This window comes from Ursus americanus, chromosome 2 (assembly GCF_024610735.1).
Source record: "Ursus americanus isolate L20-20 chromosome 2, mUrsAme1.1.p, whole genome shotgun sequence".
Classification (NCBI taxonomy): domain Eukaryota; kingdom Metazoa; phylum Chordata; class Mammalia; order Carnivora; family Ursidae; genus Ursus; species Ursus americanus.
The window spans coordinates 98,414,024-98,437,726 of record NC_142128.1 but is presented as its reverse complement, the minus strand read 5'-3'; the positions used below and the strand labels follow the sequence as shown (position 1 = coordinate 98,437,726).

General features: G+C 51.4%; 1 protein-coding gene across 12 annotated transcripts in view; it reads right to left on the bottom strand.

The window, feature by feature from the left end:
• Nucleotides 1-8,616: 8,616 nt before the first annotated feature.
• Nucleotides 8,617-23,703, bottom strand: part of DISP1 (dispatched RND transporter family member 1) — a 174,937-nt gene continuing 159,850 nt past the window's right edge. For 11 of the 12 annotated variants that reach the window (XM_087859161.1, XM_087859160.1, XM_045797159.2 and 8 more), the window contains 5 exons: nt 22,108-22,231; nt 21,240-21,367; nt 20,626-20,723; nt 18,311-18,408; nt 8,617-12,224 (listed from right to left, as the gene is read on the bottom strand). In XM_087859161.1, coding sequence (XP_087715287.1) covers nt 8,640-12,224; nt 18,311-18,408; nt 20,626-20,723; nt 21,240-21,367; nt 22,108-22,188 — 3,990 coding nt within the window. In that variant the 5' untranslated portion in view covers nt 22,189-22,231 and the 3' untranslated portion in view covers nt 8,617-8,639. The remainder of the gene's footprint in view (nt 12,225-18,310; nt 18,409-20,625; nt 20,724-21,239; nt 21,368-22,107; nt 22,232-23,703) is intronic. The other variant, XM_045797205.2, reaches the window with a different exon arrangement.

Below are 23,703 nucleotides of genomic sequence, written 5' to 3'. Positions count from 1 at the left end.
CGTCCACAACACTTGCTTCAAGACCCATCCACCCTGACCTTCCTCCGGTCCCTTAGCCCATGGAGCCTGCTCTGCGCTGAGGGCGCTAACATTTCTGTGAATCGTGCTGTGAAATCCATGCAGAATTCGGTTCTCCAGGGGTTGCTGGCCATGCCTGAGTCGTAAAGGGCAGGTGTCGCAGTCTGCCCTCCGACCTGCTGGAGGCTCCACCCTGACTGTGGTTCAGATGAAGGGCAGAGAGCGTGAGGAGTCAGCGAGCGTCATGTCCAGGCCTGCAGCCCTCTGCTCTGTGGCACATCAGAATTGCCCATGGATATTAGAAGACGCAGGTGCCCGGGCCACATCCTGACCAGCAAAATCAGAACCTGTGCGGGAGGGACCCAGGCGTGAGTGCGTCTTCATGCTCTCCGCAGGCACGTGGGGACCCTGAGCCACACGCCACGTGCACGCGCATCACGCGGGGTCCTGCACAAGGGTGAGTGCTCCTCCCGTGGGGATTCTGGATTTCAAAAAGGCATGAAGTCACACTGCCACCCACCCACATACCTCACCTTGAATTACAAGGCGCTCGACATTTGGAACTTTCTGGAACTGCCCCGCACACAGGTTTCATGACTGCTGGCTACCTCCTCATGATACCCGAGTCCCCCGTGATGCACAGGGCCCTGTTCAAGTGCGCACGTGTGAATAAGTGGAGAGAACAGTGTGCATTTCAAAGCGCCGGAGTGTCCGTCCTTCAGATGTGCCCCTGGCTCGGACCCCAGTGCCGTCACCTACTGAAAATCACTGTCGTATCCACGGGGACAGCCCGAAGCCCACCTCCCAGGACGCCTGCCCCGGAGCCACGTGAGCTCAGAGCTCGCATCCTGCACCAGTGTATTGGGGGCAGCCCAGGTTGGGGAGCAGGGGGAAGGGCAGGGCTGGGGCCGCCGGGGGCGGGGCTGCCGGGGGCAGGGAGAGAGAAAAGCTTCTGTGGCAGCAAGTTCCAATGGCCTCCCCTCTTGCTAATCCGAAATCTTAACAGTCTGAAACCAAAGCAAGTGGACCACCTCAGCTCCAGCTGTTTTTCAGGTCAGCCCCGTCCCAGCCCCCACTCCATCCCTGGTGGAGGAGGGGAGGGTCACCCCAGGCTACCATGGCCTCCCCTTGCCCCCCTAGCCTTCTCCTGTCCCAGGGACTCCCTGTTCTGCCTCCCTGCTCTTGGGAGTCTCATGGGGCCTCCAGACTGACAGAGGGACAGGAGTAGCTGCCTCCCTGGGAACTGGGGGCTGGGCTGCTCAGCTGCTGGGGCCACATGACAGAGGCAGCGGGGGATGCAGCTGCCATGGTTCTCTGCCAGCCTCGCAGGGGGCCTGCCCTGGGGTTCCGTGGGGCACCCCATTTCCCACTGTGTTTGCACTGTGTAGGCCAGGCTTTGGGAGAAGCCAGGGACGCCTGGCCTCCACGCCCGGACGGTGGCCTCTCTCTACGAGGTCCTGGGGCCGGGAACACGACTTTGGTTCTGACCTGAGGGGCGTCCAGGTCCTGTGGGGTCCACAGGCTGCCCTGTCCCTCAGGAGCCCGCTGTCCGTGGCCTGAGGACAGACATCGAAAGCAATCACACTTGGCCCTGGAACGGCCCACTGTCCAGGTCGCAGGAAAGGCGGCTGCATCATTTGAACCCAAACACAGCCGGGGTGGTAAGACCCACCTGAGAATGCGGGGAAGCCCATACCTTCTTGGGGTGAGTGAGCGTGGTGGACAGAAGCCAGCAGCCTTTGCTGGTCCGGGCAGGGGCGGTGCTGGGGCTAGGGTGGCTCTTTCTCGGGGAAGCAGGGTCGGGGGACCTGGCACAGGGACCAAGTGCTGCTGCCCCCTGGATCCTGTCCAGGATCTGCTTCCTGGGTGCTGGGGGTTCAAAGGACTCCACACTCCTGGCTTCACCTGCATGCCCTTGGCAAATGTACAAGACGACTAGCCCCGGGTCTCACTGGTGCGAAGCTGACGTTGGAGTGGAAGCCCCTCGGCCCCCAGGTCCCTGGCTTCTCTTCGTGCTACCCCTGCAAACCTGGCCTGGAAGGGACTGGGGGACACTTCTGGCCTTCCTGCTGTGGGCCCAGAGAAGAGGCAGAGCAGGGTCCTTGTGCCACCAGTCAGGGTGTCCCTTCTTTCCAGTCGGAAAGAAACAGCTCATTCAGGAACCTCCCGTGCCCCGGCAGCCTCCTGATTATTCCTTCCAACCTGCCCCAGCCCCAGAGAAGGAAGAGCAGTCCATTCTCTCCGCTTCCTGCTTGACTCTGGATAACCATTTCCCAGAGTGGGGTGGATGCCAAGGGCCTGTGCCCATGAGAAAGCGGGGAGGGGGTCCTCAATGCCAATGGGCACCATGGTGGCGAGAAGGGGCCCAGGCCTACCTGAGGCAGGTGATCCCTGCCCATGTGCCTCTAAGAACGCACAGAGAGCACCTCACCCTTACATCTGATGGGAACCTCGACAGGAAGCTGACCGAGCCACCGGCCACCCAGTCAGCGGACAAGAGGCAGGGCTGGCCGGGTGGAAGAGGCAGCAGGGGTGGACCGCGACCCCAGTGGGCGCAACGTCCCCAACAAACGGTCATTACAGAAAAACCACTGTGGGTCTTGGGTATTGTTTTTCAATTCCTGAGCATTATGAGACCCTCAGAATGAATATGAAACACACATGCGGCAGTATTCACATATGCAAGTAGCAAATACAAAACTGGAAAATGTGTATCTACTTTGATTAAGAACTAAACAAAGATTAACAGGCTAGTAAGTAATGGTGTCATGAGAGGTCATACAGCCCACTAAAATCAACACAATATCAAGGAATCGTTAACCATTTTTTAAAAATGACTTCATTATGGTGGGTTTATCTCATGGAAAAAACCCTGTACTCTGAGCTTGGCACTTTGTCAACTGAATGACCAAGTCCCTCAGCCTGGGTTTCACCATCATCTGTGAAGAGGGGAAAATATCTGCCCAGATTACATCAACCATTCATTGTCTTTTTGTCCACTTACTCACTCAACACTTGGCAGACGTCCTACAGTGCAGGTTGATTCAATTTAAATGACGAGCACGTACAGGTGACTCCAGGAACACCCCAAGAATATAGTGGATGAGACAGTGATGCGACTTCTGGAACACAAGACAATGCCACTTAATTAAAGCACAGCGATATCCCAGGGAGCTGGACGGACTAGAGAGGGATGAAGTCTTGATTATTTTGTAGTATTTGCACAAACACCCACACTGGAGACCCCGCACGTGCACACCCACGTTCTCTACACCACACCCACCCACTGCCACAGTGGCAGACGCACAGACGGCGTCAGTGTGACGCGGAGCTGGCGAACAACCTCTGTGTGCTCTCGTGAGGACAGAGGAGCCCCAGATGGGGCTGTGCTCTCGGCACAGGAGCATCTCATGTGTCTTATCCGCCGAGTCCTTGCTGCCCTGTGAGGACGGTATCACCAACTTCAGTGTATAGGTGCAGAAGCTGAGGGCCTGCTCTTCAGCCCGGGTCTTCCAAATCCTTCCATCTTTTGTTCACACCAGGAGATTCTAAAATGCTCACGACATCGAACCCTCGTCCCAACACCTTCATATCTCCCACTTGAACAGAAGTCTTCTCGTGCAGTTACCTGCTTTGCAAACCCATTTTCCTTGGAGGGCTTCAGCTCTGCTTCTTAAGGGCAGAAGCTTCCTGAAGGCAGAGGCTGTAGGTAGTCAGAGGCGGTCCTCCAGGCCCTGCACGCCATGGTGCTCAGTGAGGCCATGTTGCTCTGGAGTGCCACAGGGGCTCTGCGTCTCTAGGAGGTAGTCTAGCGAGGGAGACAGGTAATCAGGCGATTGTAACACCGGGCGGAGGACGCTGACCGCAAGCCAGTGCCAGAGAGACCCCAGGGCGGTTTTCTGTGGTCCCTCAGGACGCCACACTGCATGAAGGACCCATCTGCCTGTTTCTCCCAAGACCCAAGTATGACACCAAAACACAAAGAACAGAAAGCCCTCCCTCCCCCTCTGAAGGGGCTCAAGAATCAAGATGAGTTCTCCCACCCTGGGTGGTTTGTAACAATCAATCCACAGACGAGAAAAATCAGTTTTTGTTTCCAGGGCAGATCTGTCCCTAAATTGTTTTCCGAGTCACAGTGATTTAGATGAGGGACAGAATTTCATCCCCAAGTTTGCTTTTTCTCACCTCTGCTTTCTCTTGGGTGGTCAAGTGCTGTGAGATTTGTCATGATTGGTGAGGAAGCGCCCACTGAAGCGAAGTCCCCCTGCCTGCCATTCAAAGCCTGGGCTCTGTGACAGAAATATCCAACCGCTCAGCTCACGATCATCCAGTCCCTCTCTCTCCCCATCCGGCACGCACACTGTCCCAGAAACTGAAGGTCGAGGTCCAATTATGGGAAGGAACAGACACCTGGATGTCAGTCTGAGTGAGGGCTGAGATTCCGTGCTCCCAAAGCCTTCTCTGGATCTCTGCATGAGCGACTCTGCTGAAGGAAAGACAAGCTGTGGCTTCGTACCCCCACCCCCGAAGGTGCCACTGTGTGTGGCCCGCAACTGCTGCCCAGACACAGGAACTAGAGGTCGCCCCAGAGCTGCCCAAGGGGGGTAATGGGCTTGAGTGGGAAGCAGCCCACAAAATTCACATTTAGGACCCTTTAAAAATAGATGCTGTCTTACTATTCTCAACTAGTATTTAAGCATCTGGTAAGGTTTTGCCTCGAGATGCCCCACCAGGACTGCTCTGCGGCGGCAAGGTGGGAGCGAGGTGGGAGCTCGCAGCGGGGTCTCGAACTCTGGAGCTTGGCTTCCTTGTGCAGGCTAAACAGGCCCTTATAATCTCTTTCAGACTGATTCACTTAGCAAATCCTTTCCCCTTTAAATGCAGAAAGCTGAAGTCGAGTTCACTGATCAAAAATGTCCAATGAGTGGATAAAGGCTGAGCTGTCACTTTGTCACAAATTAAAACCAGATCCTGTAGGAATCTTGCTAGGCTCCAAAGACAAACATCTCTGCTGAAAACAGTCCACCCTTCACATTTTAGGGCGGCACAGATCACGTTCTATAAAGTTATGTGGAAAAAATGCGAGTAGGACGGCAAACATCAAAGTTTAGCTATTCCGGTTGATTTGAGCACAGGAAGTGTAGCCTCCACATCACCAGGAGTCCCAGGCGGGGCTCCCACCCTCACACACAGCAGGCACCAAAGTCAGGACTCGCGTCCCATTTCTGGTGTCTGGTGGGAACAGTGGGGGCGCTGACCGGTAAACCAACGTTGGCTTAAATCCCCGAGCACAGCTCCTCATAACCACCTGGGCCACTGACTGACCGTCTTACTCAAATTCAAAGTAGATGGTTCTCCAGGTTACTGAGTGTCCGGCCAGGAAGAGCGCTCCTGAGTGCAGAACATCACTGCTTTGCTCCCTGCCCTCCCCCAAACAGCGAGCCGCCCCAGATCTCAGGGGGGCCTTGCTGATATGCCACGGACACCCGTCAGTCCCCAATAGCAAGCTGCCGCTGCCGTGCTCACGCACACTGAGTGCTCAGGGGAGTGGGGGGGCGGGGAGCACCACACTGACCCTCGTCACACGCTGTGCTTTCTAAAGTTTATGAGAGCAGAAGTTATACTCTTGGGGCTTGTTTTTTTTTTTCATGAAAAATCCAAAATTTGGGCAGTTAAAGCACTGTTAAGAACAAAAGACACAAGATTCTACCAACCAACCATGGATAATCACTACTTACCTTTTTCCTGTATTTTTATAGGAAATATAACGTATATTTATAGGAAATGAAACACTGAAGAAAGTGGCTATTTTACAAAAAACACTGCAGAGTAATATGACAATTGGACGTAACAAACTAAATGCCAACATACATTCTGGAAAGATCCATGATGGTATAAAGGGTATTTGAACATGATAGTTTCTTCCGTATATAAAAAAAAAATCCCCTCATGACTTCAACAAATTTCATGTTCACAGCTGTGTCTGAATCTTATGAAAAAAAAATCCAGTTGAGTCTTAGGAATTTTTTTTACATGGACTTAATTTTTTTCTTTTAAAATGGCTCTCCTCGTTAAAGAGAAAAGCCACAGCTGTTTTCAGTCGTGGTTCCCTGGTATTTCGTTCAGAAACTGTCCTAACTGCTGGTGGGAAGATGGTTTCCATGGGAGACCCGGTGAATCAGGAACATCTCCCGACCCTCTGTAAGACCCCATCTTCAAACCGCCCGCGGCAATCAGTTCACACCGAGAATGATGCAGAATGGAGCAGGGATAGCCATGCGGTGCTTCTCTGACACGCTTTGTGCTTGCGCCTGTCCTGCTTTTCCATCAACCAGAGATGTAAGACGTGACCCTGCAGGGAAGAAGTCAGGGACGGATCTGGGAACACGGGCTCGAACTGGAAAGTACGTTCTGTCGTAAGGACGGATGGTGCGGAAATACAGCCCCCCCCCCCCAAGCTATAAGTATTTCACAGGGAAAGGGCTCTTTCCCCTTTGTGTAACTCAACCTCTTACCTGCTTTGCAATTCTCTACAAGAGGACAGTGGATGGAATTTCTCTGTGAGGCAAAACTAGAAACAGGGGCCCTTCGTTGCCCGGTAATGAGTAATTAAAAAAAAAAAAAAGAGAGATTTCTAGTTCCAGCTACCAAATTCTTTAAAGAATTCCTGCATGAAAAACACAGTCAGTTCAAAGCCCGAAGTCAGAAGCTGTGACCCACGTGGGTTTACGGCCACACTCAAGGTTGGGGGTAATGAGGCAGAGCAGCAGAAAGACGGGCCCGCGGTTCCTGGAGCTGGAACAGGTGCGGCAGGCGGGCGGCTGAGCCGGCTGAGGGCCCAGGCGGACAGAGGACCCCTCCCTCCTTGGCTCGCTCTCTCTGATCTTATTTTCTCGGCACCGCTGACATTGTGTCAGGGAAGACTGTTCGGAAGTGTGTCTCTGATCACCCTTAAACTCAGTCTGTGTCCGTGCCAGCATAAAGCTGCTTTGGGTCACCAGACTTCCACTAGCCAACTTCACGGTTACACGTTTCAGAGGAAAAACAAGGAGTCCTATTTTCAAGTGTTCTCTCTCCTGCGCTCTTCCTCTAACAGAGCTGAGTGCACCAGGAATGGACGCGGGGTCCTCAGCCTCGGGGTAGACGACTAACCCACTCCCACAGGCGGCTCAGCAGCAGCTCACGCCAGGCCTAGTGGGTGGGTTACCTCCACGCTGTGTGAGGCTCGGCGGTGACGTCTGTGCCACACAGTACTTCCGTCCCCAAGAGAACAGACAGGAGCACCATCCGGTCCCCTCTTCGGGGCCTCCATGAGGGCAGGGGTTGTCCGGAGGCACTCAGTCAGAATGGCTTAAAAGCTGGGGGCGGGAGGAGGAAAATTGGAGGGAGCAGGGACGTCGTGGGAGGACGTCTCCAGGGACACCACATGGCAGGAAGATCAGAGGCATGTGTTTTCACTTCAGGGAACAAAAGGACCACCGGGTAGAAAAGCTACAGGATAACAGACTGCCGTCAGCAAGGGAGTCAGGTAGTGAGTCCCTTATCCCCGAACAACGAAGAAGCTGGAATGCTACTTAATAGAAATGTGTTAGAGTCAGGGAACCATAAGGTCCCTTCCAACTCCTGACAGCATTTTTCAGGCCCTAGAATAATATTCAGACCCAATTTGGAAAACTTCTCAAAAAATAGGCAATACTGCTTTTGGAAAGAACACTGTATTTAAAAACATTTCCACCCGCTCTCTTGGGAGGACCAAACTAGAGGCAGAATGGGAGGGACGCGGGTTCAGTGGTCAGGGTGTTAGCGGCACCAGGAGCCCCCCCACCCCCATCCTGTACCTCAGGCCCCAGTCTGACGGCGGAGGGAGTGGAGTTTCATGGGACACCCCCACCCCGAAAGCTTCCAGGGCCCGCGGGCTGTCTCCCCTGTGCCTATCCATGTGCACCCAACCCCAGCAAGTGCAGTGCTGTTCTCTCTGGGCACTAACATACTCGTGGCCTGACATGGGACGCCACGCTCGCCATCTGGGTGACCTGATGTGAGACCTGAAGGCCCGTGGGTTTTGGCTAGTGTGGAAAGACCCTGATTTACATCTAAATGAGTCACTGGCTTCATGTAAGTTCTACTCATGCAGATAGGCAGAAAGCACCATTAATATGCATGGCAATTAACATAAATTTTACTGTTGTATAGTCCCTGGATCCCAACGGAAGTGTCTCTATCAGGATCAGTGTTTATGTTTGGCGATCAAAAGTCCTAACCACTGCACCCGAGTCAGGGTATCAGGTGAGCAGCGCTTCCAGAAGCTTCTGACTCTGCACCTGGGACTCGCTGCTATGGCACAGCAGAGACGCTGACCAGCACTCGTCAAGCCAGATATCAAGATAAAAATAAGACCTGTTTGAACTTTGTACTTTTTGAAAATATAAAATCCAATCATCAGCCAACATGATATGTGAGTGTGTTGACTGTTCATATAGGAAATAAAAATAGCCCATGATTTTTTAACAATGCGAAGCCTGTTTCTGCATTTTGTGGCTCCCTTTCCAAACTTCTGGATTTTACTTCCATTTCAAAGGAACGATTGAGAGGCACTGGTTCTGAAATTAACACTATATTTATTAAAGTGTTTTTATTAACAAACTTTCACCAGAAAGTTCCGAGTGTGTCAGCACAGGGGGACCGCTGGCTTCACACTCTGGCATCTGACGGCCCGCAGAACCGCACGTCACCCGGACCCCTCGGCCACAGCTCTGGGGGTCGTTAGCGCAGCACCGAGTGTCCCCCGTGCAACGGTTAAATATGGGTTTTGGTTCATTCTGATTTAAATGTTCAGAGTCCTGTGATGGGCATGGCTCTGCTTTCCTTTCCGCCTCGTCTGCCTGAGCCCCCGGACCCAAGTCCTTGTTCCCGGCCCTTCCGCTGCCCTCCATGTTCCCAAGGTCTCTGTTTCTGGAGAGTCCCCTTTGGCCGTTCTCGGGATCACAGTTCGGTTTTTGTAAGGACCCGGGACTTCTGTGGACAAAGGACGGTGGCTCTGGCGTCTGTGGACCAGGCTCTTCCACGCCCTGGACGTTGTGGGAGCTGGCCTTGCCAACTTTCTCCTGGGCCTGCATGTGCTGCACCGGGTGTAGGAAGAGGCCCGTGGGCAGAGGACTCTGCGCTCCCGGCCGTCTGGCTCTGGCCTGCAGGCAGGGGCAGTGGCGGATGTGCGGGACGGCACACACGAAGCCTTCGGGGGCCTGCTGTGCGGCCTGCAGGGGCACCACGCCCTTCTGCACGTGCACAAAGCTGCTGGCGGCAGTGGCAGCGCATCGGGGGCACAGGCTGTCGCCCACCTGTGGGCAGGCGTGCGGGCCGGGGCTCAATTGTCTGTAGGTGTTTGGGCAATGACATCTCTGATTCAGAGAGAAGAAGTGACACAGGCTGTGCTGCTCGAGAGCGGGCGGAAACGAGGCGGAGCTGGTTTCGGGTTTGGAGCTTGGACTGTAAGCGGCACGCAAGGGCAGCCCTAGACTCTTGGCCTGGCTGCCGAAAAACTCAGAGCAGATGTGGGTCTCCTCATAAGCCGCCTTCTCAGATGCGGTGCAGCTGTGGGACGCCAGAGGCTCTAATTCATAGAACTCATGCTCCACGTTGGATTTCTGGGCCCTGGGGTCTAAATGATAAGCATTCACGGCCCGTGGTTTGCTCTGTCCCTTGTCGGCAGGGGTCGCGGACAGGGCGTGAGAGAAGGCACTGCACTGCAGCTTCCTGGGTAGCGGAATCTGCCCACAGGTGCCCTGCGGCCCAAGGCAGCGGCACATGCACTGGAAAAAGAAGGTGGCAAAGGCCCAGCTGACGCCCATGATGAGCATCATGAAGGTGCCCAGCTGGGTGTACGCCAGAACCGTGGACGGCATCATCATGGCCCCAGCCACAAAGGTGGTCAGCGCAGCCATGGCAATGGCAGAGCCCATGCGGCTCAGGGAGAAGATCACCTTCCCCTCCCGGTCGGCGTCTGGGGCCAGGCGGTAAGCGACCCCGTAGTGCACGGCAAAGTCCACGGACAGGCCGACGGCCACTGAGATGATGACAGACTCCAGGACGTTCAGCTCCCAGCCCAGCAGGACGAGAGAGCCGACGGTGACAAATATGGTGCCGGCGATGGAGATGATGGCGTACAGGCTAATGATGACGTTCCAGGTGGTGAGCAGCATGACACTGAAGGCCACGGCCACGGACAGCCCCATGGCGATGAGCGTGCCGTCGGAGAGGCTGTCCTGAAGGTCGTAGAACTCCAGATTGCTGACGAACCAGCCGTTGCTGAGGCCCTCGGGGGCCGAGCGCAGCTCCCGGGAGATCCAGGCGTCCACCTCCTTATAGAACTGGTGCATCTTCTCATAGGCCAGCGTGAAGAGGTAGGTGCTCTGGAACTCCAGCACCACCGCACGGATGGTGTCATTGACGTCAAACCGCGGCCCTGGAGTCTTGCTGTCCAGATGGTAGCCCGTGCTCCTCTCCAGCTCCATGATGGCCCTCTTGATGCACAGCTCGAAGATCTCCTGCTTGTAGGGGAAGCTCCAGCGCCGGCAGCACAGGTACAGGGCGGGCTCGTCGCAGTCCTGGTTCTCCATCCACTGCTTGAACGTCTCGATGAAGCAGCTCGTGAAGTCCTGCTCTTCCGTCTGCTGGAAGAAAGTCTGGTTTCGCAGTTTCTGACAGAAGTGCAAGATCCAGACCTGCGAAGCCGGGCTTGCGATGTTAAAGCTGCCGTCCAACGCCAGCTTCCCTTTACTCTTGGGGTTCAGGGGGTCGCCGTTGTCTTCTGGGGACACTCCCCAGACCACGGTGATGGGCATGTGCAGCTCCTCCCCACGGTGGACACGCTCAAACATGAAGAGCTTCTTGTACTCGGCATCGTAGCGCTCGAAGGGGTGGGAGGGCCTGAACAGCTGAAACTCGGACAGCTCCAGGGAGGGCAGCTTCATCTTGGGGTTCACGCACACGACGTAGGCCCCGCCCACGGTCAGGGCCAGGAACCACAGCAGCCAAAGGTAGCGGAACTTAATGACAACGCACGGCAACACCTTCTCAAAGAAAATGCGTGAGGCTTCTGAAACGGCAAACAGTGCTTTGTGGCACGTCCGGCGGGCCACCGTCCAGCAGCTCTTGCCCTCGCAGGCCTGCTGCGGTGGCTTCTTGAAGCAGCTGAACATGTTGAGGAGGTAGCGCTCGTGCAGGACGACAACGGCTGGGAGCCACGTGACCATCAGCACGTAGTTCACCAGGATGGCGGTCCCCGCGTACACACCGAAGCAGCGGATGGCGGTGATGTTGCTCACGTAGTTGGCGTAGAAGGCGGCGGCCGTGGTGAAGCTGGTGACGAACATGGACAGCGCTGCGTGCTGCAGAGTGATGCCCACCGTCTCCGCGGTCGCCGCGTGCGGCCGGTCGAACTTGGTGTAGCTCCACACGTCACACAGGACGAACGCGTCATCCGCGCCAATTCCAACCAGAATAACAAGCGCGGTGAGATTCATGAAAGGGAAGAACTCAAAGTTGAACACGACGCGGTAGAGGAAATAGGAGACGATGAGGGAGCTGATGACGGCAAACATGGTCATCAGCGTGATGAACAGGGACCTGGTGTAGGCGCACATGACCAGGAGGACCAGCAGGACCGCGATGGCCGGGTACGCAGTGTCCGTCAGGAGATAGTCCTGGAACAGGCTGTGCTTGATGCCGAACTCGATGCCGGCGACTGTGGTGACGCCGTCTGAGCCATTCCAGTGCTCAAAGTTGTCCAGGTAAATGTCCATCATGCTCTCCCCCTTCTCCGTGGGAGAGAAGAGCATGCTGTACTTGAGAGTCGGTGCGGCGGGGTCGACTACCTTTGGGGTCAGGAAGTCCTTGTCCACCAGGTAGTGTAGGATCTGGTAGACGGCGTTGTACTTGGTGCACTTGCGTGGCACGCCCGTGCACTTGAGCTGCCCCTTCCTCCTGGCGCCCGCGTCCCAGCAGTCGGGCTCCAGGGTGCCATTGTGATAGTGCTTGACGCACGCCCGCAGCAGCTTCAGGGTGTGAGACACGTCTCGCTCCATGATCTTCTGGCAGGACGACCTGTTGTTGAGGATGGCGATATAGTTCCCCAGCGTCCAGCTGGGGCAGCAGGACGCGGCCGTGGTCCTCTGGCACAGGTCGCCAAACTGCGGGTGGGATCTAATCTGCAGAGAGAGACACGCGGAGACCGGCGTTTAAAACCGCTTTACCCAGAGGCCTGAGTTAAGGCGGCCTTGAGGGGCAGGTTAAATAGCCATCCTCTTAGTTAGGTGTCAGCTGGGACACAGGTGGCCATCCCCCAGAGCCTGCCCTGCGGAGCATCCACCAAGCACGTCCCTCCAGACAGCAAATTGCTCAGCGTGCGGGGGACACGCGGACGTGAAACCACCAGTGCTGGTTTGGTTTTAAGAAGGACACAAAATTAGCACCTCTTTAGGAAAAAGGCCTTTTCCAAGTTACTTTAAAAGGCAATGAAAAGGACAGGCCATGGGCTCATGTACAGAAACTACAGGATTAAGAACAGTTGTCCAATTGATAGAGGACACAAATTGGTAGCTTTGCCTAAAACTTCTGGTTATTGGCATGAAATTTTTGGTAACAAAGGTACTGTATCTCAACCAACTTAGCCGGAAGCAAAGATGATATTCCCCCAGAAAGCTGTCTGCGAGCTCCAAGGTGACGTGCGGTGCGCTAATGTTAGGGGTGCACGAGAGACCGAGGGCACAATGGTTTCCTGAGAAACGAGCAGAGCGTGGCAAGGTTCCTAAATTACAACAGTCTGCATATCGGATTAACAAGTAAATACTGAAGTAGGAGTTGATTTCTTCCACTTCCTTCAAAGCTTACTGGAGCTGGCTGAAACCCTCTCGGGTTTTGGAGACATGGGGTCTGCTGCTTGGTGGCTGTAGGACGGCTCTGGGTCTGGTGTGGACAATGTTCCCAGAGGCCTGTTCACTTACAGCTGTTCCCAGAGGCCTTTCTTCTCTGGCTGCTCTTGTCACAGCAAACTGAAAAACTACTCCACTGCCGAGGGTGGGGTTGCTAGAATATGGCGGAGCCCTCACAGTTTCTTACAAATCTGTCAACTGTGTCAGTGGCCCCTCTTTCCTGAGGCTGAGTTTAGGAACCATCCCTTTTTCTTGAGCCTGGCCAGAGAGCTTCTCTGCAGAAGGCGACCCACTCCTGTTTACCAAAGGCTGCTCCAGGGAGGAGACTCCAAAGTTCAGAAAGGGCGTGAGTGTGTTTCCTCCACTGGGATTAAACTACTCTCTGCCTTTATTAAAGTTGACTTTCTCAATCATAGGGAGCGTTGACACAAACTGTCTCTCCGGAACTTAGAATGATCCTAGAACCTTGTTTCCTGTACCCCTCGAAGGCTTGGCTGTCAAGCTGCTTTCGTGGGACCAGTCCTGGGGGTGGATGCAGAGGACACAACACTGCCCGTGTACCCCAAGTGTTGGAGCTGGGCGACCCGCATGTGGGGATTCATTATACTAGTCTACTTCTGCATACATTTAAAAACCTCCATAATAAAGCATTTTTAAAGGGCACTCTATTGAAGGTAAAGACAAATGAGCCAGAAGGGTTATTATTCAAGTATACTAAAATATTTACTTTAACAAAGGCTTAATTTTTCAGCTCATTTCTAAGAGCAATAATTATTCGACACTTTATAATATGGATAATTAGTATTTAACTGTTTCTAGGTAAAAGCATACAAACATACTAAGGGGAAATGGAACCGCGTAATAAATAACAGCAAACCCTGGGATAGCACTGCTCTGGGTTTCATGGCAGACAACCAGTTCCCATCCCACAAAGAAGTATCAGACAAGCCCCTGGAGTCAGCCTGGTGAATGAGAAGAAAGGGGATACAGCCATAGCGTCGGACACTCTCAGATGGAGGAAAATGATCGTGTCGGTCACGAAGCCTGCCACCAGCTCAGAGGAACACACTTGTAGCTGCTTGAAGAACCAAATGCTAACGATGAAGGGAACAGGGGTGCCAGCCAAAGCCCAGAAAGAAATGACCTTGACTAATCTTTCCAAATAGTAGCAGGGTTTGCGTGTGTGTGTGTGTGTGCGCGCGCACGCGCGTGTGACCCAAGATTAGAAAGTTAGACAAGATGAATGTGGACCAAAGGCGCTATCAAAACTAGAAACCAGTAAGCCGCTGAGAGCTAGTCCTTCAGTTCACAGGTGGAGTTGGCTGATGTACAACCATCCACAGAGTCCTTGAGGACTCTGACAAGGGTCAGAAATAAGGACAGAGAAGACACCGTGACTGATACTCTTTACCACAAGCTGATGCCAGCGCCCTGAATGTAACGGGATGGGGCCCAAGAGACCATGTAGGCTTTCAGGGAAGAAGGCCCTATGTTCCCATCCATCTATTCACCTATCAATCCATCCATCCTTCCATCTGCTCATCCATCCATCTGCTCATCCATCCATCCATCCATCCATCCATCCATTCATCCATCCATCCATCCAAACTTCTATCCATCCATCCATCCATCCATCCATCCATCCATCCATCCTTCCATCTGCACGTCTGTCCGTCTGTCCATCCGTCCATCTGTCCATTCACCCACCCACCCATCCATCCTTCCATTCAAAAGAGAAAACAATATTTACTGAGCACCTACACTCGAAGAATAGGAGGGTACGGGGTCCTTGCCCCGGAGCTGCTCACAGTGAGAGAGAAAAATCAGGATTCAGCATGGGAAGGAGTGTACTGTGTGTCCAGGTCTGTACAAACTTGCAGGGAGGGGTGCCCAAGTCTGAAGGGTGGTGGGATGGCAACAGCAGCCTGGCGGTGCTCTTTAAACAAGTATCAGGAGGCACATTTCTGGGGTCCACTAAACTTCAGGGGGGTCTCACGTGTCCACAAAAGCTATGCAGTAAACAGGGTTAGCACTAAATTTCAAATCTCCTCTACAAAGCCGCTCCTTGAGCTCTAACTTCCATGAAGCGCAAAGACTAAGGAACAGGGAGAAGGGTTTCCAACAGAGTCAAGAGCCGAGAAACACACTCTGGCTACTAATGTACAGTATGCCAGTGCGTCCCTGGGGAGGGAGATCAGGGGAGTCGGCTGAGGCTCCTTCGGAAAGCATCTAAGAAAACAAGCATTCTGTAAGGAGGCGACGACAGCATCAGAAACAGGAGCCCTTCGCTCTGGAAACCAAAGCCCGTCAGAATCATGAACTGAAATGGACTTAGCCAGGGGGCTCCATGTGCTGTAAACACAGGCAGGTGACAATGGCCACGTCTGGCCGGAGACGCCGTGCCAACTGCCGGCCATCTTCCAGAGTCATCGCTCCCCAGGTAAGCTCCTCTGATCGGCATCACTTGTTATGTGTCCCATCCATTGAAGGCTGCTGAGAGCCATGTGCTGGAGCAGGACGGCAGGAGGTCAGGGGAGGGGAAGGGAAAGGCTGACCAGTAGCTTGGGGGACACAGCTTACTCGTGTCACCACCAGGACAGACAGCACTCTGCAAAGGTTCTTGAGCTGGGAGACACGAAAAGGGTACAGTAATAATCTGCAGGCTGAACTGCTATGCAACAGTTATCACGTAAGATGTCACAGGACACATCCTCTCTGTGACAAAGAGAGAGAATCATTGTGCATTCACCGCAGAGGCCGAGACTGGAATACAAAGGTGTGTGCAACTGGTAAAAATAGTATTTAACAAGTAAAATGATAACCTGCTCTGTGAGACAGAATCTGGGGCTGTGACTCTCTGTTTATTCATTTATTATTGTGGATCTGTAACTGCCTTGACCATTCATGCAGACACGTCTTGGGTCTGTTCCTCAACTTTTCAGAAGAGGACCAGGTGCCCGTTGTGTTCCTGCCAGGAATCACACACTCAAATTCAGGGCCATCCGGTCCCGACTCTGAGCCCACAGAGGGAAATATTCAGACAAAGGGGCACAGTGCTCCTTCCACAGTCTGTACATTTTGCAAATGCTGTCAAGCCAGACCACTGGAAAGCCACACACTTAGACTTCATTGCTTTACTTTCTTGTAGAAAGAGCTTTTGCCGTAATGCTCTCCTGCTACCAGCCTGAGCGTGGCTTAGAAATCAGCTCAGATTCATGACTGCACATCTCGTGAACATGCTGTTAACGAAGAACTTTGTGTATGACGTCACACTTCTACTGAGGCCACAGAGACGGTGCTCCCCCTCTTAGTAAAAGGGAAGGCCGGGCTTCTTCTAAAACCCCAGCTTGTTGCCCTATTTGTGACCTTTGTCACCGACTGCAAATCCCATGTTGCTCTAGGGGGGACACAGGTGTGCAGCCACCACCAGTGAGCGTGGAGACTGTGGGCACGTATCACTGCACAGAAATCACACCGTGGCTTTACCTTTTCCTCCCATGACTCTCCCTTCAATTTAGTTATACTACCCTCTCTGCCTTTTTGTGAGCTACCCACTCATGCTGATATTTATCATCTGATAGCCCCTGATACATATTCACATGTGTACGAAACAATGTCTTGCTTCCATTCACGAGAGCGCTGCTTACGGGCCTGAGAGTCTCTGGGTCCGTGCAGAGCCCAGCGGCACTCACAGAACCAACTGTTGTCATTCGAGGCCGCGAGGACTCTTTGAGGATCCTCTGAGTGGGAAATAGCATACAGGACACAAGACAAGGGAAAAGGGGTGGTTTCTTCTGCGCGTGATGCATGATGGGAAAGACTCAAGGGAGGCTGGGTTCAAGTCCCGCATCCGCCTCTTACCCTCGGTGTGGACTTTCCCCATCCAGAACACAAGCAAATAATAGGATTTAGTTCATAACACTGTCATGAGGACTAAATGAAATAAACCGGTCAAGTGTCTGGGACACACCCCGACAAACTCAACAATACCCAGTACCCACCAGCTACTAATCAGCTGTGTGGAGTCGGTCACCACTCGGGAGGGAAGGTCTAAAGGTCAACAGCAAAGGTACAGAAACGAGGCCTAGAAGGCGTGGAGTTACTGTTCTCCTGTGAGTGTGAAGACGCGTCACAAGTGCCAAGGTCAGGGGCTGACTGCAGGGAGGGGTGGAGAGTGGCGAGCAGGAAGTCCTGCACATACTAAGTACCGTATTTACTTCTTCATAGTTAACTTTCTACACAGGGAGGGTGGTAACACATTCAGAGCCTCTGCATAATGAACTGACAGCTGCAGGAGAGAAGACAAGAAGGCAGATAAACACTGACCAGTGGTTAAGAACCTCAGTTTGTGTGGAGAGGTTGGTGACTTTGGTCTGTTTGAGCTGGGCAGAGAAAAGATGGAGCTCACGGAAAATCCTGATAGCCGGACCAGCAGGCAACACACAGAGTCTTTCAGAATGAAGAATAAAGTCTGGAGGCCTGGGACCCAAGGGGGGAAGCTGTGTGCGTGAGCACGCTGAGAGCTGACCCGGTGACCTTCCCCGAGAAGCCCTGTGGCCAGTGCCAGCTCCTGCACCAGGGGTCAGGCTAGCTCTTAGGAGGGCGTGTGATTACACTTCCCGCTTCTAGTGAGTTCCCACGTTAGAGTTACGCTATACACACAACGAGTTCCTTTTCTGCTTGGTTCCTGGGCTTGGGCAGGTGCAGCAGTGACAGCAGACAGCAGTGTCTCCTGAGAGAATCTGCCTCTGAGCACACGTTGCTGACAGCTCTTCCAAGCCTGGAGGCCGAATTCACAGCTTCTGGGGCTGATGTCCTTTGGCTCCAGAGACTGAAAGCGGAGGGCTTTTTGTCTCGCATTCTCTGTCTTCAAGGTGTTCAGAGTTCAGGGCAATCTGGGCTGGATTCCTTGTCACTGACACAGACACTTGCACCCCTGGATGTCCCCTTTCCCAGCCTGAGCCCTACATCTGTCCCCGAGACCCACTGGTTGCCAGAGAGGTAAGCCGTTCACTGCGGAGTTGAGAGGCTAGCAGTGGCCTCAGGAGGAAACACTGCAAGTAGCTTAGGAGAGAGACCATCCAAGAAGAGACAAAGTCTGAGCCATGAAGCAACAGAGGACGGGGCAGCAGGAAGGAAAGAGCTCTTCGCTGAAGAAGGCGGCGGGTGTCAAAGACGGGGCCACACAGAGGCGCTTGGATCCTGGGGTCTACAAGTGTGTGAGCCGGCCTTGGGCATGTAGTCCCTGGGAGTGAGACCCAAGTAAGTACTGTCATCGCATGAGTCACCAGGGTCAGCAGGGAATGGACTGGTAAAAATATAACCTTATCGTTCTCAACACATATCAGTTTTTCTTTACATACCCTTGAATTATCTACATTGCACATTGATTTAATGGCAGGTAAATTCCATAGTGTCTCCCCTCCAGCTGAAGTAAATACTACTCTGGAATATCGGTCACCTGGTGACATGAAAAAGAAAAGAAAAAGGTTTATAATTGTCCATTTCTTTCATCAGACTCAGCATTCAGGAGCAACTCAAACTGGGGAAGCACAGGGACAAGTCATTAGCAGCAGGGATCCTTTCCTTGATAAATTCTAGGAGGAAAAAAAATAAACCAATGCTATAATATTGTTTCTGCTCAAAGTCTTTGTCTATGCACGACATCTGAAAACTCAGATCTATTTCTGATCAGACTGTGATTAGGAACAGTAATCTGTAAGAACACTCAGTACAAAATCAATCGAACGCTTCCCTCTTAATTTCGAAACACGTCACCAGAATGGGGTGTAAAACCCAAGAAGGATACATTAGGGAATATCAATAGTGGGTGTTCTCTTGGGCAGCTAACTAAGGAGGAAAGATGGTAGGTGATCGGTTTAAAAGCACTAAAAACAGCCAACCAGGTACCAAAAGTGGGCCAGGGTGGCAGACATACTCCACGTTCTGGCTGGGTCTGTGGTCTCTCTGGTCCACCAGAGTCTAGAATAAATACTGTGATAATCACACGAACACAGGCCAGCTGTGGGATAGGCGAGCCCGACTCTGGGGTCAGAAGTGGTGGAACCAGGTCCTGCCTCGCCCCAGCTCTGGGGACGAGCAGATCCTCTGAGCCTTGGCCCCTCATCTGTAAGCACGTCTCTCTCAAACAGGTGTGAGAACAAAGGAAAAAAGAACGATCAGGGCTGCTTCTGCTCCCTCCACCATTAGAAGAACTTCATACGATAAAACAGAGGGGACGCACCTTCTGTACAAATTTATGAATAAAGCTTTATAGCATGAGCTTTTATTCATGATTATGAAGTTTTCTTTAGTAAGCCCTTCTCTTCACCAAATGGCCATTATCGTATGTTGACTAATTTTGAAGAGTACAACAAGCCCATGGAACAAACACTTCCTCCTCGGAGCGGAACAGGGACGGCTTTCCTCAAGGCGGAGCCGTGGCCGAGGGGATGAGTGTTGTGTGTGGGCTGCGGGGACAGACGTGGCCACATGTCACGAATTTGCTAATGTTCGTCCTGGTTCCAATATTAACCAACAGATGTTGGTTCAGAAATCTATAGTGCCACGCTGAGAGAGAGAAACCAGCCAGAACATTCAACTAGAGCTCAAATTTTCTAATAAGACACAGAAAAAGATACGTGTGTTCCTTCCTGGGACCAGGACAAAATTCTCCCTAATCTCCTACTTTCTGTCTCTCAGTTACTGCACAGTGGAAATGTCCCAAGTAAAGAGCCTCAGGCTTGGCTAGATCCAAACATCAGAGGTCCGGTGAGGTCCTCTAATAAGAGAGGAAAATACACATTTTAGGGGGATTTTCAACAACAATTTAAAAAAGCTGAATTCAAAAGAGCGTTGGTGTGAAGATTCACTGAAGGAGAAGCTGTAGGTCCTCACGCCTGCTCTCTATGGCTAAGCTGGACTAGGCTAGCTGGACCTCCACACGCACCAGTGTCCCTGAGGCTGCGCTCTACCCCACAGCAGATGCTGGTTAGTGAACCTGCTGCCAGTGTCTGGAGACCTAGCGATGCTACGTTAAACTCTGGATTCCTGACCTCAGGAAGTTCATACACATCTGGGCCCTCATTTCTTCAAGGCCACATTCTGTGGAGCTAAATGGCAGCTCCTTGTGCTCCACGACGTGACATCATGTCTAGCTGTCTGACATGACATCATGCGTTCACGTGATGGGCTGGCCGCCGAGGCACTCCAGCCATGAGCCTCTGGACTGTATTCTGTTCATCTTTCTATCCCTAATGCCTAACAACAAGGCAGGCACAGAGAAGGCTATTATATATGCTTTCTGAATGAAACAAAACTTAAAAAGTTTATTTCTGATAATAGATTATTTTAGGGTTCAATCCAAAAATATGTACTTGTTACTTCACTGAGAATATATTTTTAAATAATGTAAGAAATTTAAAATGACTTGAAATTTGCGGCAAGGTCAAGTTTTTTTTTTCAATATTTTTTATCTTCCTTAAAACTGAGTCTAACTCAATCTCAGGTAAATAAATTCAGATTAGTGGCTGACTGACCTTGAGAAGTCAAACTACAAGTTAAATCATGTAAAATCTGTGTCAGTGCCCAGCACATCCTCCCACCGGTCTCGATTTCCTTGTGCTCCATCTTGAGCGCAAGGAGCCCCGAGGGGCTGTTCACTTAGGATGACACTCACTCGGAACGTCGCAGAAAAAGCTGTCTTTGTGGAAGTTCCAGTCAACTTCTCTTTTCTCTCTTTCATAATGATCCTCTGACCATCTATCATCCCGATGGCTGAAATGGAACGACAATGTGATCTTCAACAAAGCACTTGTGACAGCACAGGGAATGTGGTCAACAATGTAACAGTGTTGCACGGCGGCAGAGAGTAGACGGAGGCGAGCACGGTGTAGGGTGCAGACTTGTCGAATTGCTCTTATACACCTGACACTAAACTATGTGTGTCAACCATAATGCAATCATAAAAACATAACAATAAATAAAGTACTAGCTATTTCAAGGCCAATAAGCATACCAGTAATGGTATACACCTGCCATGAACTACTCGAAATTAAAAGGATTAATATAAGCAACCAACATTAATTTTCACACTGCTATAAAAGAAAAAGAACCCCAAGCCCTCACTTTTTTACCTTAATACAACAAAATCTTAAAAGACAACGAGAATGTAAACAAATTCAGTGGCAAAGATTTTGAGCCACACACTTGCATTTAATCATCTTGCTCAGGCAATCCTTAATAGTGGAATTCATCAAGCAATGTTTTGTGTAAAAGTTAATAAACAATTACCTTTTGGCTTGTTCATCTGCATATTTAAAAGGATAATTTGCTAATGTTGCTTTGTATCCTGTATTTTTCACCATGTTATTCCACGTGACCAGTCTTTGGCCTATCGCAGTCCCTCTTGGCTCAAAACCCTGAGACAAAATATTACAAATTCCCATTAGTGCACTTCTCTTCAGGCTATGAATGGTTACAGCAGGTTGGGAAAGCAATGCTGGGGCGACGTGTGGCTTTCAACAGGAAGCGCAGGCACTCCTCGCAGCTGCCCCGGGTATGAACAGCACTGAGCAAGATGGCAGCCACCGTTCACCACGACAAGGCAGTTTGGTTCTCTGGTGTGTGACCCGTCTCAGCAAAGAGGAATAATCGTACCTGAAGCTTCTCTTTCAAAATCTTACCTAAGCAATTAACAAATACTTACTTTGATGTTATAAAAAATTATGGTGAAATCAAATTATGTCATACACGTTACAGCATATTACTGGGACATTTATTTAAAAACAGACCCTGCCATCTCTGAAATTCCTTTCACTCCTCTGGGGAAGAATAAAGAGACATTCAGTCTTAAAGACTTTATGAAAATATTTTTATGGAATGCAGATTCTCCATTTTATTGCCTTTTAGCTTAAATGTGGGAGCCAAGAAGCAAAATTTCCACGTCTGTAATGGCGAGCAAGTTCCCTGACCTCTGAAGAACCCAAAAATAGGATGACACAGGTTTACTTTTTAGAAAGAGAGCTGCATACTCCTGATGGCTTGAGAAGGTTTTAAAAGAAACGGAATACTGAAATATATAATGTTACACGTATTGAAATACTGAATTTCTTGAGATAATTTTCAGCTACAGAAATCGGATGGGCTGAATTTTCCTTACCAGCAGTGGATCAGAGAAGTCGGGAAGCTCGGGCACTAACACCCCAACCAAGGCGCAGGTGACGATGAACACAGTGCACATACCCAGCACCACCACGGGCCAGTCAGCTATCAGGGACGCGTAGCTGCAGAGCAGAGAGGAGCACACAGGAGGCCACTTAGAAGCAACAAGAGGCTTTGCTGCCCAAGAGAGCAATGTGTTCAATCCTCCAGTTCAGACCTAGTCCAGGAGTTTCTCAATCAAAGATGCAGTGAGATGATAAGACAGATAGCATTTCACATCTACGTCTGTTCCTGGAGAGAAGATCTACAATCTACACCCCCAGGTGGGGAGAAAACGTACTTGAACCGAGGACCCATCCTCCTGCAGCCTCTTCTGGAACTTGTTTCTCCATCCTTGTACTCTATCAGTTCTTGGAGAAGAACTCAGCCCACAAACAGGCTCATGTAGCCATCTTAAGAATAACCAAACCAAAAACTTCCCACAAACCTGCCACTTTCCTTCTGGCTGAAACTATAATGAACACATCAGCCTGAGTTCCAGGAGAGAGGGTGCTTGTTTCCTAGATTTGTTTACTGCAGTACTGGGACCTGGAACAGCACCTTTCAGAAGGCGCCCTGTGAGTACCTGCCCCTCCCTTCACTCTCCAACCAACCTCAGCAGCTGGGCCTTGGTTTCCCCTCCCTGGTACCAATCCTGCCCCAGGGTGGAGTCCTTTCTTCGGGGCGCCCCTCCCTTCTGTAAGATCCTGGGTCTCACTGTCATGACACTTGCAGATCTTGATATGAACTCTGTGCTCAACAGAAGTTGACTGAACAGAATTCTTCTAAAATTCAAAAATGTATCTTGCTAACTTCAGGTTTCTTGAATTTTTATTCAAGAAAAAAGAAGCATTTCACTTGGGGACGATTACTCTCAAATCCTCCACAATGTTAGCTCCCTTGACCTCTGTGATGGCTGTTTCTGGCTCTTTACTCCTATGTTTGCAGGTTATTTCTCCAAGTCAGACCAGGGGTTTAATGAAGCTGGTGGCTCTAAATGTCACTCAGAGAGGCTGCTGTTTGTCTCCAAGACAAGGCTGCTCATGTTTCCATTCTGCTCACACAACACCACAGATCTGGCTTTCTGGGGGCATTTACTTCAAATGAAATTTTAATATGGAAATTAAAATACAGCATAATTATGCTTTAAGAGAACACTCGCACAGGATTTTTCAGTGTTGTTCTTCTGAAGGTAGTCTCAGGAGGAAGAATGATCTCTTGCACTTACCCGTCGTTCCTACGCGTTACACAGATCACCTCACTTAATCCTCAGGGCTTTCTAAGACGCACTGAGGCACAGTTTGGATCTGTGCTCCGAGCCACAGAGCTGGCCCAGCATGTGTCCTGGGCTGCAGCACACGGCCTGCTGACTACAGTTAGCAACACCGGACTGCATGTGTGAAAGTGGCTGATTAAGTAGATCTTAAGGGATCTCATCACAAGAAAACAAAATTCCGTACCCCTGTGCAGCGGTGGGTACTACGCAGACTTGCTGTGGTGACATTTCACAATATGTACAAATACCGAATCATCACGTGCTGTACCCGAAACTAAC